Below are 17582 nucleotides of genomic sequence, written 5' to 3' on the forward strand. Positions count from 1 at the left end.
AAAAGAATTATAGGCTTCCAAAAACATTCTCTTTAACTGTCTCATGAGTTTTTAATCTGAATCAAACATTCTGGAATACATCGTTATGTGTCTGACTCTGACTATAAACTTTACAGTCTGGTCCATGAGGTCCAACAGTTCTGCCTCATGTCACACAACTTGTGTCATAATTGGCACTAACATTTAAAACATGCTAAGGGTGTCTCAATCAGAAATGCTGTGATAATATTAGCAGGGATATTATTCAGACGACAGCTCTGTGGGCCTTCTGGAAGATCAAATAAAATTTATTGTAAATAAACTCAAATAATCAAACTACTTCCTGCCCTAGCCTGAGATCGAACTTGCGTCCGTTCTAACAACAAACTACATCTTTATTTGACCATCACCGCATCATAATGTGATTCCAAATCCTAAGTGCGTGCTTAACAAGACAGAGCTTCAGTTTTTGAGACCACCCACTCGTATCCGTCCTGCCGCCCCTGGTTCAGCAACTCCTGCCCCACCGTCTCCAGCACATGGGCATGGTAAGCGTTCAGCACTGAACACTGTAATACACAAAAAAGCTTAGATTAATGCCTATCGACTACGAATCATAAAGACAGCTAAATCTCAGTATGCCCTCAGAGAACGTAATCAACTGCTGAATTAACATATGGACGTGAAGCTTGGACATTGTTGGAGGGACACAAGTCAAGAGCGAGAGCAGTGGAAATGAGTTATTTGATAGGAGCTTGTGGAGTCACATGGAGAGACAGACTGACAAATGAGGACGTGAAGGAGCGTTGTGGTGTGGATGTGGATGTGACAGGAAGCATTAGGAGAAACACACTGAGGTGGTTTGGCCATGTGGAGAGGATGGAGTGAAAGGCTAACGAGGAGAGTGTATGTGAGTGAGATGGAGAGGGAGAGAGGGAGGGGAAGGCCACGGCTGAGATGGAGGGATAGAGTGGAGAGGTATTTGGGAGAAGGGGGTGTGAAGTGGGAGCAGGGCAGTGAGATGGCGGGGGACAAGGTTGTCCTGGTGCCGGACATCGTTTCCATGATGAGTTTAGTCTTACACTATTTTTACATATTACATACAAAGTGTTTAAGCATAATTAACGAGTGTGTAATATAATGTGATGATAATCAGCCAAACACTATCTTACTATAAGTGTAGCATGGGAATGGATGAGCGATCAGGCTTGCAAAGCCCAGGATTTTCTATCATAAAGAACGAGGGTAAAGGGAAGGTGATAGAGAAATATGAATTGTATATATGTTTAAAGTCTTGGGGGAAATATTTACCCTGTTGGTATACTTTAATGTAATCAATACTACTTTATTGAGGTGTATAAAGTGCATGATAAAGTTGTGATGCTTCTTTTCATGTATAAATCCCAGTTGTCTGTGGGGTTTGGCATCTCTGTATTTATGCTGACCTCAGGGCCACTCCCAATGGGGAAGCCGGCCAGCTAGAGGAGAACGCACTTATCATTCAAACGAGAGGGACGTATTTACTCTGGGCTCTCTCTGTGTCACAGTTGTATCTTACTGTTACCATTAGAGATAAATCTGCTCAGTTTTCAGTTCTCCTGCACATGCTACCTCTACCATTCCTTCAGCAGGATCTACACCGATTCCTACCATCTCCAGTGTGAGAAGACATTTGGTGGAGTGTGTCAGCTGGAAGTGACTTCGACCAGGCAGAACGTTATGACTTGATAACCTTGCTTGGAACAGTGCAGTCACGTCTAAGCTAATATATAAATTGGTGATCAGCTGTGGGGTTCCAATAAGCTGATATATTAGTGAGCAGTGGTGGAATTCCTACAAGCCGACACATAATATTGGTGGCAGCGGTGGGATATGACAAGTTGCTAAAGGGATTTGTGCAGTGAAACCCCTTGCAACCGCTCGTGATCCTGCATGTGAAACAGAAAATCTTACTCTCCTGTTGCAAAGTGACTAATTGCGGAGCAAGTAAATGGAGCAGATATATCAGAGTAATTATTCTGGTTCTCTCTCTATCTCTGCCTGAGCGAGATATCTCTACCTTCAAGCGCGAACTGGCAATTATCTCACTTTCATGGCTGAGGCCAGTGCGATGAAGGGTGGTATCGTCTAGAAACATCTGGCAACTCTGGGCATGGAGACTGGAGTGAAGCAGGGCAAGTGTCTGGTGTGTGGGCTGTGGGTCTGTGTGTGTGCGGTGTCTCGCAGTCACCTGAGGACCAGCATGGGAAGACGATCATCATGTGGTTGGAGAAGAAACCTGGCGGATTGTGTGGACTTGCAGTACGAATCTACCAGGAACTTCAGCATCATCTGACACCTAGGTAGTGTACATGCACAGTGAACCTTCAGACACTTTTTTTAAGCAGCACAAGTTAGTTAGGTAATGTGTGTAAAAATAAAGGTTTATCAGTTTCCTCTAAATAGATATATATTCTGTACATCTTTTCTGTGTCCCATTCTCTAATGCTAAAACCCATAACTAATCTATTTGTGTCAGTTTCGTTTTTCCTGTGACTGGGAAGGGAATAAATTCTGACATGGTTAGATGGATACAGTGAAGAAGTGTGGACGAAAATTAAGGGGAGATTCAGACAAACCAACCATGACGGAAAGTGAATCAGATTCAGAATTGAGTGAGTGGATTGAAACTTTGGACAAGGGCATCCAAACCTTACAGGACATGAGTGTGGGAAACCTCGGGGTTCAAGATAGTCAGGACACTTCTAAGGAACTGGATAATGGGGACTTGAACACTTTACATTTGCATTCTGGTCATTCTTATTCTACAGTTCCAGAAAGTTCAGTTAGGTCCAAAATGGCCACTAGTCTTGCTAATAAGGGTACTCCTAGCGAAAAGACTGGGGACGTTGAACAGGCTGTAACAGCACCCGTGGTCACTCAGGATACTCAAGGTCCAATGATCTCTGCTAGCAATGCAACCACTCACACACCCATTTACACCTCAGGCACGTTCAGTACACCATTAACCTTTGGACAGCAAGGGCAAAACCATTTATTTGCTAACGTTCCTTAGGCTAATCCATGGGGCATGAATACTAATAGTATTGGCATGCAAACCCAGGATCCTTGTGCAAATCCATGGGGCATGAATACTAACAGTATTGGCATGCAAACCCAGGATTCTTCTGTTAATCCATGAAGCATGAATACTAACAGTATTGGCATGCAAACTCAGATGAATCTTCCTCCCTTATGGCAAATACCTAACATGGTGACCACTTATCTGGCTACCACTAGCGTTCCTTCAACTTTACCTCCTGTAATGCCGGTTAGACAGTCCCAAGGACTGTTTGTTGCTCAGGCACCTTTGAACCCAGACTGTATAAAGGTGCTACCTACAGCCCAACTGAGTTTACAGTTTACTGGGGAAGATAAGTATGACATTCATAGATTCCTGCGAGACTGCGAGGCCCAGATACATAGGCTGCAGCTTGCTAGTGACGGGGAAAAGATTTGGCATATTAAAGCAAATATTAAGCCAAATTCCCCAGCAGCTGAAATACTAGAGGCCTCATTATTTCAAACTGGGCATACTGCTCATGAATATGAAAAGTTTAAGGAAGCCCTAATTAACACTTTTGCAAGTGACTGCTATGTGTCAGACGCTTGGGTGTTTAGGTTCGTAAATGGAGCACAGCAGCATCCTAACTGTACTGAAAGCCAGGCTTTGGTGAAGGCAGGCAGATGCTATGCAGAAGCTAGCAAAGCCTTGCAGACTTCAGGTTGGAGAGACACAGCTTGGGGACTGACTTTTGAGAGGGTAGCTGGATTGTTAGAGTACCTGCAGTTTTTGTCTTGTTTAACCCCTACTAGGCGACTTCAGGTACTTAGGCAGACCAAAAGATCTCCTGAAATAGCCTTGCCTGACATGAGCTTTAAGCTAAAAGCAAAGGTAGAAGGAGAGGGCGGTAGTGTCTTAGCTGTGCACATAAAGAAAAGCCCTGCTGGCAGATTCTGTACTGTGTGTAACAAAGCTGGTCACACAGATAAAAAGTGTTGGCACGTTAAAAAGGTGGCTCATCAGGCAGCCAAGGCCAACCTGCCCACTACGTCTGGACCTAGTACTGAAATGCAGGTAGGCAACAAACAACCCAGTACTAGTTCTCCTCAGCAAAAGACCAAGGCTGTAAAGCCAAAAGTGCAAAGATGGTGTGTCATCCATGGGCAGTGTCCTCATTCTTCGGACTATTGCCCAAGTGTTCTTGCCAATCGGGAAAAACTAGGTAACCAAGCTAGTTCAGGGGAAGTTCAAGGCCAAACGCAGAAATAAATACAATCGTACAATCCACTGATGCGTGTGTGACAGCTATTAAAAAAGTGGATTTGCTCTCGATACCTTGGATCATATGGGATGGTCAGGTGTCTTTGATAGTGGACACTGGGGCATGTGCAAATATTATTTCTAGTAAAGCGCTAGAGAGGCTGAAGTATGAAATGCCTTGAGCTAATTGGACGTTGTCAGCACCTGACGTGATCTTGACAGGTGTGACAGAGTAAAATGAAGATCGTAAGCCAAGTACCATTGACACTGAGAGCAGATAAACGATCTCCTGTGTTACGTGCTACATTTTATGTGGTTGAGGATTTCCCTCTGCCAGCTGATGGGTTATTGGGCTTTCAATCTATGGAGAAGTAAAACGTGATTATACACCCTCAGAGACATTCTATGTCCTTTAATAGGAAGGAGTTTGTAGGCCTTAATCCCTCAGCAACACAAGCTGGAACTGGCGTCCAATCAGGAGCCGTTCAATCAGTTGTGACCCCGACAAGTGAAGCATCAAGGGAGTCCCCGGATGCACATGAAACAGAGGGTATGGATTGGAAGCAGGTCAGGGCTATAGGGAGTGGGAATCACCACTTACCCAGTTGAACTGTCTGCAAAATTCCTGTCTGAGTACCTGATGTGTCGGAGGGAACTGATGTGGCATGTTTACCAGAGACCGTAAAACATAAGGCATTGTCGCTGGAGTCCACCCTGAGTAGTGTCAGACCAGACCAGAAGAGGCCCCTCTTCATCGCAAATATGAGTGGTGGCACAGTTAAGCCCAGAGCTGGTTGTTATATAGGCGACTTGATGTCCTATGGTGCCCCTGTAAAGGAAGTCAACGACATACCGGTGATCTCTCCCATAGTCACATCACAAACAACTACTCAGTCAGAACCTACACGTCTTGGGAGAGGAAAGCTGCTAGAACAATACGTGAAGGTAACAGATAATATTGCCCATAAAACGTGGTTGCTAGTATTTCTTAAAGAATTCTCCGACGTAGTGGCACTTCCAGGAGAATCGCTGGGTAGGATGGACAAGGTGATTCATCATATTGAGTTGTGCCCTGGTCTATCTATCTATCTATATGCCTAGGCTGCTTCCCCCAAGGAAAGGGAGGTAGCCGAGACAGGACGACACACTCCCCATTTACTCATCCATTCAAACACATTCATTCGCATCTTAGCCCCAAAGGGGAGAACGGACAGATCCTCACCGCACCACACCGCACAAAGGTCAACTGCGTAATGCAATCAGTGACATCCACAGCAGGGCCCGACAGCAGAACTGGTTTACCCCTGCCACATCATAACAGACCCATCCCCTTACCCGCACCTGACCTGACTAGCTGGTACAAATCCGATATATGTGCCTGCATGCGTCTACCACACAGCCAAAGAAAAGCAGTGGAGGAGGAAGTTGAAAAGATGCTTCATGATGAAGTCATTCAGCATTCTTCCTCACCTTGGAATGCACCACTCTTTCTAGTGCCTAAAAAGGATGGTGGTATGAGACCTGTTACAGATTTTTGGCAAGTGAACAAGGTAACCATACCGGATCGTTATCCGATTCCGCATCTCAGAGACTTACCGCAGTCCTTGGGTAAAGGAAATACCGTGTTCACCTCCCTGGATCTAGCATCAAGGTATTGGCAGGTGGAGCTGACTGAAGAGTCGCATCCCATCACTGCCTTTAGCACTCACCGTGGGCACTTTGAATTTCTCCAGATGCCTTTTGGATTGAGTAATGCTCCTTTGACATTTCAGAGGATGATAAATCAGTTTTTTGGTGACATGATTGGGCAGGACGTCCTGGCGTATCTAGATGACTTAATAATTGTGAGCAAAGACATGGACACTCATTTAATAAGTTTAAACGAGTGATGGAAACCTTAAGATCCGTGGGTCTGAAAATCAAGCCATCGAAATGCGATTTTCTAAAGGCAAATGCTAGATTTCTAAGGCACTTAGTTGATGGTGATGGCATCAAGGCTCTGCCGGATAAGGTTACAGCCATGGTAAATTTCCCTATGCCCAAGTCCAAGGATGACGTACGCTCATTCCTAGGGCTCACTGGTTTCTACAGGAGCTTTGTCCACAATTATGCTGCTATCGCATCACCATTGATGACACTACTAAGAAGCATGCTGCATGGCAATGGGGACCATCGTAAGAGAAAGGCTTCAACGACCTCAAGAATGCCATGACAGAGGCACCCATGTTAGCGTTTCGTGATTATACACAACCTTTTTACCTGTGCACGGACGCCTCAGGTTTGGAACTGGGAGCGGTGTTACAGCAAAGGGATGAGGAAGGCAAAATGCACACCATTGTGCATGGCAGTAGGGCCGTAAGACCCCCAGAAAAGAATTATTCGGTGACACATTTGGAGACATTAGCAGTCGTGTGGGCGTTAAGAGATTTCCGGGATATCATCTTCGGGTACCGGATAATTGTCTTAACTGACCATGCACCCATACGCGACTTGTTTAAGGGGAAGAACTTGCATGGTAAGGTCGTGCGTTGGTTCAGCAAGGTAATGGAGTTTGACCCAGAGGTCAAATATTTACCAGGCTGACAAAATGTCATTGCCGACGCGCTGAGTAGTAACATTGCTCGGCCACACTACCTCTACCATTCCTTCAACAGGATCTACACCGATTCCCACCATCTCCAGTGTGAGAAGACATTTGGTGGAGTGTGTCAGCCGGAAGTGACTTTGACTAGGTGGAACGTTATATCTTGATGACCTTGTTCAGTCCAGTAACGTCTAATCTGATATAAAATTGGTGATCAGCTGTGGGGTTCCAATAAGCTGATATATTAGTGACCAGTGCTGGAATTCCTACAAGCCGACACAGGGTGACATGGAGGCGATTTGCTTGTGGCCACCCCGTATAAGGGATTAAGTCATCTGGAAATATATATATATATATATATATATATATATATATATATATATATATATATATATATATATATATATATATATATATATATCCCATTGGAGCCCAGTGTCCCCAGTATTGGACAGAACTGGGAATTTTCAATTTTTAATAAAGTAGGGAACCCCCGGGTAGGGACCTATGAGCTTCGCGACTATAAGCCGATTGGTGGAGGGCTGTACGCTTAGGACCCTCCCTGAACAGTGTGTCGCCCAGCAACTCTGGGATCCAATGGGATATATATATATATATATATATATATATATATATATATATATATATATATATATATAAAATCATCATCATCATCATCATCATCATCATCATCAGTCATTACAAGTCCACTGATGAACAAAGGCCCACCCCAACCTTCTCCATGAATTCCTTGACTGAGCCAGTCTTTGCAACGTTTTCCCTGCAAATTTCTCCATCGCATTTCTCCACCTCCTGTCTGGCCTTATTCTGTTACGCTTACAATCTCTTGGTGTCCAGTCAGTCAACCTATTATTCCATCGGATATCCCTTATTCCTGGTACATGGTCTGCCCACCTCCAATTCTGTTCTCTTATAACTTCTCTAATATCTTTGACTTTCGTCTGCTCTCTCACCCAAGTTGATTTTTTCCTGTCTTTTAAAGATATTTCCAACATTGACCTTTCCCTTCTCATATACTTTTCGTTTCATACAAACTGGCAAGCTACTTTTCATAATGTCTATGTTTACCGAAAGCTTTCCATCCATTTATAATGCGTCTTTTTATTTCGCTGTCATTATCTTCCGTTAATTTTTAGTAATTGTCCCAGGAAATTGTACTCCTCGACTTCTTCAAGAATTTCTATGCTTATTCTGATGGCGCTCTTCGGTGTTTGTGGATTAAACATTAGTTTTACTCAGGCTCATCTTTAGCCCTACTTTGAGACTTTCTCTGTTCAGGTCATTTAACATTTTTGCAATGTCTTAGCTGTTTCTGAGATTAGGATAATGTCATCTGCAAATCTTAAATGGTTTAGCTTTTCTCCGTCTATGTTCACTCATTTGTTTTCCCAGTCTAGCTTTCTGAAAATACTTTCTAGGCATGCTGTAAATAATTTTGGTGAAATTGTATCTCCCTGACGCACGCCCTTCTCAGTCTTAATTATTTTCAAGTCCTTATGTAATTTAACTGTAGCAGTTCCCTCTTTATATATGTTTTCGAGCAGTTTTACAATGTTCTCATTCACTCCTTGTTCTCGCAATGAATTTATAATTGCCATGTGCTTGTTTGTAGTTACATAACTGTAGAAAGTGTAACATAATTGTAGTAACATTGTAGTATTACATAATTGTAACACTGTATGAATTGTTACAATTATGTATTATTACAATGTTACTACAATAAAAAGCCCTTTCGTAATGAACAAAACCTAAGCACAGTGGTTTCTTATATTCTGTAGTTTTCTCAATTAGTTGATTCATTGTGTGTAGATGATCAGTAGTCGAATACCCGCTTCGGAATCCTGCCTGTTCACGAGGTTGGTTTTCCTTCAGATTTGTAGTTATTCTTTTCGTAAGGACTTTAGTGAAGAGTTTGTAAATGACTGGTAATAAGCTAATGGGTCGATAGCTACTAACATCTTTTGAGTCATCTCTTTTGTAAAGTAATGTAACTATTGCATTACACGAAGTTTTCTTCTTTTTTATACATTGAGTAAATAAGTAAGCAAGGTTATTTTCTACTTCTACTCCTGCATCCACCAGTAAAACTGCTACTATTCCATCTTCTCCCGGAGCTTTCCCTCTTTTCATACTTTTAAGATATATATTTACTTCGTCTGGTGTTATCTCAGGTATTTCACTTGTGTCAACTGAAAAGTTAGCTATTAGTATTACGGTCTTTGATGCATGCAGTTCTTTGTTAAATTCTTCAACTCTCTTCAGCATCTTATCTCTGCATTTAATGACCAAACCGTTTTTTGTCTTTCGGTGATGTAATTTGTTGCTTTCCTAGTGCCATTTTACTTCGGACCTTTTTCAGACTTTTTCCTTTTTCGATGGTTTCTTTGATCTGATCCATGCTTCTCTTTCTTTTTTCTTCTCTTTGTCTTTTGTTGATAAACTTATTTAATTCCCCTCGTTCAATTTAATCTTTGGTTTTACTTTCGTTTCCTTTCTTTTTTTCATAAACTCGAGTGTCTTTTCTGAATAGTTCTTGTCTTTGGTTGTATTAGGTTTTCCTACTACCTCCGCTGATTCTCTTTGCACTTTTGCTAGTCTGTCATTCAGCTGATTATTGTCACATTGAGCATTACTTAGAGCCTGAAATCTGTTCCTCTTTTCCAACTGAAAGGCTGCTTTGTTTTGGTTTACTTTTATTGGGCATATCTTTTATTCTTTAATCATTTTTTCTTTCACTTTTGAAACAGAATCTGGCTGTGCAACCCACCATTCTATGGTCACTTCCGATACTTACTTTGTTGATAACTGTGACATTTGTGATCGTGTTATTATTATCTGCTATAATGAAGTCGATTTCATTCATTGTTTCTCCATTTGGGCTTCTCCAGGCCCACTTTCTTTCTGTGGGTCTCATTCAAACCTACAATATTCCAACTAATGTTTTCCAGTTCAGTCATTAAGTTATCAAGTTTGTAATATTCTGCGATGCTTCTTACATTGTGTGCATACATCTTCATGGATTTCAGATTATTTAATATCCCAGACTCTAACTTGCCAACACAGTGCCTATCACTTTTGATGGCACACTGCTTGTAAGCACGGGATGCAGTGCGGTTGGACCTTAAATAGACGATGATCCAACAGGAATGCCCGTCAAATCATTTGCAATAGAACTCATGTTTGGTTGGAAGGAATGTGACAAATAATCTCACCTCCCTGTCACATAATTTCTGGTGAGATGTTTTTTTTTTTTTTGCCACTTTATTCGTTATATTCGGTGGAACCCAATATATCTATAGGGAGTCCCACGGTCTGCGCCATCTAAGACGGTACCTTGTATATCTACAAGGCCTTCCCTTATCCGCCACCCAAGGACGCGCCAGGTAGCAATGGGATCCTGCCCCTTGATATATATATATATATATATATATATATATATATATATATATATATATATATATATATATATATATATATATATATATATATGAGCCTCTGTGGTAAAGTGTGCGTTTTCCCACACTGAATAACGAGGGTTCGCGCCCCGCCAGGGTAATAAACTTTGGGAGCTTTCTTCTGGCCACGTACTGCATTGGCGGACACAAGGATTGCTGTGGTTGAAGCAGTGTCGCATACTATGAAGTATTCTTGCACCAAGTCGGCTTGCGCGGGCCGATTACCCTTGGTTCACAAACTACACACATATCCAAAGCCATTCCAACACAACAATTACACTTACAAGCACTTCTCACCCTACATATAATCTCTACCAGACAGCCTAAGCCACTTGGTAGAGATACATTGGCTGTATCGTCCCCACTTCGGTAGGGATAGGCCGGTCCCGCAGTGGACGCTCAAACGACTGATATATATATATATATATATATATATATATATATATATATATATATATATATATATATATATATATATATATGTGTGTGTGTCTATTTGCCTTAGTGACCGGGGGTTTCGGTCCCAATGGTGGATGGGAAATAATAATAATAATAAAAAAAAAGTGGATTAGACACTTTGGCAAGGAAGGTATGAAGAACATCAGTCATCATTCAGGTCGTCTTAGTGTTGCCACACCAGTACAGAAAATACTCACAGCGATGGAAGGTAGCACCTGTAAGCAGTGCTTATTCAATAAGAGACGAATAACTGAACCTAGAATGAAACACTGGAATAGTTGAGCGTAGACTTCGGTAGGGTTGCCATACGTCCGGATTTTCCCGGACATGTCCTGCATTTAGGTGTCAAAATCTTCGTCCGGGATGAATTTTAAAAATTCTCCAAAAGTCCAGAATTTCAGTTTCCATCACTTTTCCACGAAAAATTTAATATACCATTACACTTTAACGACGAGAGAGAGAGAGAGAGAGAGAGAGAGAGGCCTTCGTTGTTTTCGTCAGCTGTTAAGTGTTCCCATGATGGCTGGTTTAGTGCTAGCAGGCAGCTAAAGTGTCCTGCCTTTTCCTGTTGTTCAGCCACGAGTTTTTTTATTATTATTATTATTATTATTATTCTTTCCATAGTGGTGATATAGCCATAAAATACATGGCAATTACACACAATTATTGGTTAGTTTTCATTTTTACATTGTAGCTCTTGTTTTTCTTGTGATCTTATCCTGCATCTTAGACGCTTTAGCATTTTTGTCATAATCTAGCCAGTTCTGTACTTTGCCTGTTTTTCATTATATTGTAAAAAGATTAACCCGCCCCGTCCCGACCACTTTTCGACCACTGGTACCCCCCAATCCCGACCATTTTTCGACCCTTTTTTTTTTTTTTGCTTAAACTTTCGCTTTTGGTCAGAAACAATGGTCAGTGGCAAAGAAATTGGTCCCCGGGGTCCCTAATTAGCTTAACCAGGCATGCCTTGGTCCCACCTGGCCCCGTGTTCTCCCTAGGCGGTCTGAGCCTCTAACGTTTTCTATGGTATTATAAGTCTGGGAAACCAATGAAAGTAAGTAGAAATGTATTTATTACAAACATAAAAACATGTGATAAAAGAGTATATTGGATTTTATACAAAAATAGAGCAGAAATAAGCATTGTACCAACGTGCGAAACGAGCAAAATCGGCCAACTTGGTCACGATGAATCGCTAACATTCTAAAATCATGATACATATAATTTTTTTTACTTATATAATACTTCTACAATAACATTATACCATTTTACATTTTATTGAACTGTTTTTACGTATTCACAGGCCTTTTGATAACATTTAACGTAATGTTAGCGCTTATTTACGTAGTGAGTGAACTCGCTGTGACTGTTGTTTCAACTCGTATTGTGTTTTTTCTACTTACATAATACTTTTCTAATATTATTATACACTTTTCAACTTTATAGAACTGTTTTGAGATTATTTCAGGCCTTACGTAAAAATATAGCGTAATAATAGCGCATAATAACACACACGGTGAAGTCGCTATGACAACTATTTCAACTTACAACCTATTTTTGTACTTATATAATAATTCTCCACTAACATTGCACATGTTTACACTTGATATAATTGATATCACGTAATTTCTGAACTTACGATGGAACTGAGCATCATATTTGCGCGTACTTACACAGGGAGTGTTATCGCGATATCATTTGTTTCATCTTACACTAGTATTCAACTTATAAAATACCTTACTACTAACATTACAACATCTTCCACTGTATATAATTCCTATCACATACTTACCGACCAGAATGTGGGTGTACTCGTGACATCAATTATTACAACTTACAGTAATGTTCAACTTATACATTTTATTCATGCTAACATTACACCCGTTTCCACTTTATTTTCTTGCTATCACATATTTACTGACCAGATTTACACAGTGGGTGTAGTTTTGATAATTCTTTCCACTTACACTAAATCTCAACTTATACATTACTTTTCTGAAAAAATAACACCCGTTTCAACTTTTTATTTGACTTAGCACCTACTGACTGGCCTTACCATTATCATGAGCGTCATTTCGCCTTCCCACACAGTTTCAGTAGTGTAGGAAATTATGATACTCCTTGAAACAAGGCTGAAGGCACAACGCAACATTGCACTCGACACACTCGTACCTTGTGTCTTTTCTCTGAGTGGATGGTCTGACTGTCGAGTGCCTACATACATGGCAGCGACGCTGGGGTTTACGACGGTTTGGTTCGGAAGGGATTGCGCTGGGATAGTGGCGTCCTGCAAGACGTAGGGGAGTCTGAGCAGCCATGGGGGTGTGGGTGCGGTGTGTGGGTCTGTCCTGGGCATGCTTGGCGATTATTTCACGTGCCAGCTCCCTCACAAACCCCTCAAAGGTCTCGGATACTCCGGTGGTCATTGCGTGCAGGTAGTGGGCGTTCAGGACCGTGATGTCGAGCAAGTGGAAAAAGAGTTTCTTGTACCACTTCATCGTGGTCCTGGCACAGTCAACACTTGAAATCATCGAGTCTGACTGATCAACTTGCCTCATGTTCAGATTATAGGCAAGTTCAGACTCTGGTTTCCATACGTTGCGCCTCCTCTCGCTACGGTGATCCACGGAGTCTGTGCGGTGCATCAGGGGGCTGTGAACAGTTGATAGGAGGCAAACTTCCCTGTTGTGGTTCCACAGGGTTGCAAGGATGTTATTGGCCTGGAAGAAAACCACCTCGTTCTTATCAAGTTTCCTCCCTATCTTGACCATATGGCGACGGTTTCTCTTGACTGTACCACAGACTCCGGTGTCGTGTTGGTGGAGGAACCTAGCGAGAAGAGGGCTAGTGTACCAGTTGTCCAGGTACAACACATGACCACGATGAAGGTACTCTTCTATCATTGTCTTCACCACTGTCCCAGAGAGTCCTATACTCCGATCTTCTATTATATCTGTCTGTGCGCCCGTGTACAAGACTATGTCTTGCACATAACCAGTCTTACAGTCACACATAACAAAGATCTTGAACCCGAAACGGTGTCTCTTGCTGAGTATGTACTGCCTAAAGGAAATATTGCCTCTCCACAACACAAGACTCTCGTCTATGACGTGGTCTCTGTAGGGATAAAATGAGGAGCGGAACATTTCCCATAAATGATCAAATACCAGCCTAATTCTCCTCATTTTATCGGTGTTATTTGCATTGGCTGGATCTTTTGCATCAAAAAAGTGGAGGCGGCCGAGAATATACTGAAATCGGTTACGACTCATCACCTTTCCAAAGAAAGGTGTGAGGATGATTGGGTCTGTTGTCCAGGAGGCAGGAATTTGGTTTTTCCTTACCACACCCATCAAGATAACCAGGGCCAAAAATAGGAACATCTCTGAAATAGTCACGGGATAGTCATACTGTTGGGAATGCCTGCTCGTGGTTCCCAAACGTTCACTTTCACGGCGCTGTGATTGTGAAAAAATATTAGTTTGTTCAACTATGTGCCCCACAAACGCCTCACCAAAGAACAAGTTGAAAAAATCCACCCATGATGAACCTGCATTTACACCTGGAGCCGTGCAACCTGACCGCCACTCCTCAGTGAAAGGGTGAATGATGGGAGTAAAATTACTCCCATCTTCCCAGTTCCACGTGACACCACCATCTCCAGCCACGTCACCATCGTCCCCTTCGTCAGGGTGGGGAGGTGAGAGTGGTGGGGGAGGTTGGGGAGCTGGAGAGCGGCGCCTCTCATCACTCACACTTCTCTTCCCTCTCCCTTTTCCTTTACCCTTTCCCTTCCCTTTCTTTCCTTTCCCCACATCCTGGGGCTGTGGGGAGGAAGTTTGGGAATATTCAGGGGCGAAAGAAGTGCTGGGGAGTGACTCAACCTCCTCTCCCCTAGGCCTACGAGCACCACGTGCTTGTGCTTCCTCCCTCACACCACTTGCCCCTTCACCCCGCACTACCCCCACACCTCTCTCACTTTCACCCCGCACTACCGCCACAACACTTTCCCTTTCTCCCAGCAATCCCACCACACCATTTGCCACTTCCCCAGACAAAGTACTTTCACCATACCTTATATGTCGTCTCGCCCCACCTTCTGATCCTCGTGGTGATATTTTCTCCTTTCCCAACCACGCGGCGATATCACGTCCTAAGCCTCCATCATCCTCATCATCCTCATCCTCGTCCTCATCAGATTCGGGATGGAGAGATAGCTGTGCACGTGGTTGGGGAGCAGGCTGGCCTTCCCTTGCCTTACGGTATGTCATATACCGCGTTTTTCGGGGCGAAGGGACCTCCTCATCACTGCTACTTATTTCTTCCTCTGGCTGGACGTAATCGCGATCCACCACATCATCGTCGAGTGGAGAATCACTGTCTCCAGTGAAGGCTTCCAGGACGGATGCGATTTCCTCGTCTGAGAGACCTTTCCGCGCCATGTCTGACCTGGGTCACTGCTAGCAGGTGAGTGACCGAGACAAGGGCGAGCGCGGGTCACGCGGGGTCTAGGACGCTGCCCGCCTGGCGGCAGGTAGGGGAGGCTTGGGTACGTGGGCGGATCGAAAATCTCACACGAATTTTGAAAATTGTGGAAATTATGAACCTTGCAATTGCAGGACGTTGAAGTACGTCGACGGGATTAGCTGTGACATAACGTGAGGACGTGGAAGTACGTCGACGGGACGCTGCGGGTTAAAGATTGTGATACAGTACAATAGTACTGGTGTGTGTGTGTGTGTGTGTGTGTGTGTGTGTGTGTGTGTGTGTGTGTCTGACTTTGGGCATAGGCTTCACAGCCTGCTTCCAAGGCCCAGTAGTCCAACTTCATACTATACACCTCTACATGTGTGTGTGTGTGTGTGTGTGTGTGTGTGTGTGTGTGTAGACTATATTACATATACTGTATATATATATATATATATATATGGGTTTCATAACGTCGAAGACCCAAAGTGTGTGTTTGGTGGGCAGTGGGAGCATGGGTTTCAGCAAAGGCGTCCGGTGTCTTGACTGTTCAGATATGGCAACCCTAGACTTCGGTCTTCTGAGTTATGTGTTCGAACTCCAGCCTTTGGGATTGATTTCGCCTCTCATACCAAAACATTCGATTATCATTATACAGTACCTCTATTCTCATATATGACAACGTTGTTTGATGGTAGATAATGAAAATCACAGCTTACATTTATGAACTTAAGCTATGTAGAAATTAAAATAATAAAGAAGTAGAACCAAAATCCGGTCATGTCTTTAGTTACTTGAATTGCAGCGTTCCTATTACGACATAAAAAAAAAATGAACATAATTATAAGAAACTATTCTATCATGTAATATTAGCAGTTGGAAAAACACAAGATTTTGTACTTATTTCCCTTAGTTATGAAAAATATGCTCGCATCCAAAGATTCGTCACTTGGAGCAAATGGAAACTCATGTCAGTGCTACCAACCGACCGTATGACGCAAAATAGAATGCACCACATTTTAGCCTTTCAACAGATGTTTTCATCAAATTTCAGGACACATTTCTCTTTCATTGTGCCTCTGCACCTGCATTCGACAGTTAATCTGCTACTGTTCCATCTTCTCCTGGGGCCTTCCTTCTTTTCATACGTTTAAAAGAAATGTTTAACCTACTGTACATCGTCCGGTTAGACCTTTGCTATTTCACTTGTCAATCAAAAAGTTAACTATTGGTACTATATAATCGATGCATACACTTTTTTGAAATATTCTTCAACTCTTTTCACTATCCCATCTCTGCATTTAGTGACTTCACCGTTTTTGTCTTTCAGTGATATTTATTGCTTTCCTAGTGCCATTTTAATTCGGACCTGTTTCAAAGAAACTATCAAGAAACCACCATAGAAACCATAAAAAAGGATTAAGTAATAAACCTTTTTTGATGGTTTCTTTGATCTAATCCATGTTTCTCTTTCTTTTTTCTTCTCTCTGTCTCTTGTTTATAAGCTATTCAATTCCCCTTTCTATTTCATCTTTGTTTTTACTTTCATATCGTTTCTTCCTTTCATGAACTCGAGGGTCATTTTTTGATACTTGTTGGTTTCGGTTGTAATAGCTTTCCCTGTTATCTCCGCTGATTCTCTTAGCACTTTTCTTTGTCTATTATTTAGCTTATGAATGTCACACTCATAGAGCTCGAAATCTGTTCGGTATTTCTGACTGAAAGGCTGTCTTGATTTCGCTTACTTTTATTGGGCATATCTGATTATATATACAATAGTTGTATAAAAAATATATAATAATTATGTATTTAAAGATGATAGATACCGGTATCAATATACTGTAGACAGAGATATCGATATAGACATATAGGTGTATATTAGAGGAATAACGATACCACCTCACATAATGCAAATGTATAATGAAATGTAATGATGCATTACCAGGCACATCTGTAACGCCAAGGGCACACACCAATTTTCTTTTATATTGCAAGGAAGAAGGAACCAAAGGCCAGGGGTCCGCGAGCCCTTCTAAAAAAAAAAAAAAAAAAAAAAGCCAAATTCAAGATCCGTCCATTTCGAGATGCCTGGACACACTGCGTTTGAAAGACTGGAGATCATAGGAAGTAGGAAATACAGGCAGAGGGAAACAGTTCCAGAGATGACTTGTTGCATAACTGTTAACTCTTGCATCAGAGAGTTGGACAGAAAAGTAATGAGACCGTTGCAAGACGGGTGCTACGCTCCCGTCGTAGAGGTGGAGGGATGCAAGCAGACAGTTCACAGGAGCAGTGACCACTGAAGTAACGA

General features: G+C 42.3%; 1 protein-coding gene across 1 annotated transcript in view; it reads right to left on the bottom strand.

Annotated features, from left to right (window-relative positions):
* Positions 1-425: 425 nt before the first annotated feature.
* Positions 426-17582, bottom strand: part of LOC145409302 (xaa-Pro aminopeptidase 1-like) — a 617499-nt gene continuing 600342 nt past the window's right edge. The window contains exon 18 of the mRNA XM_080279779.1: positions 426-548. Coding sequence (XP_080135905.1) covers positions 426-548 — 123 coding nt within the window. The remainder of the gene's footprint in view (positions 549-17582) is intronic.

Source organism: Coenobita brevimanus, chromosome 80 (genome assembly GCF_032717465.1).
Source record: "Coenobita brevimanus isolate Jiangsu-jjx chromosome 80, ASM3271746v2, whole genome shotgun sequence".
In the NCBI taxonomy this organism is placed as follows: Eukaryota; Metazoa; Arthropoda; class Malacostraca; order Decapoda; family Coenobitidae; genus Coenobita; species Coenobita brevimanus.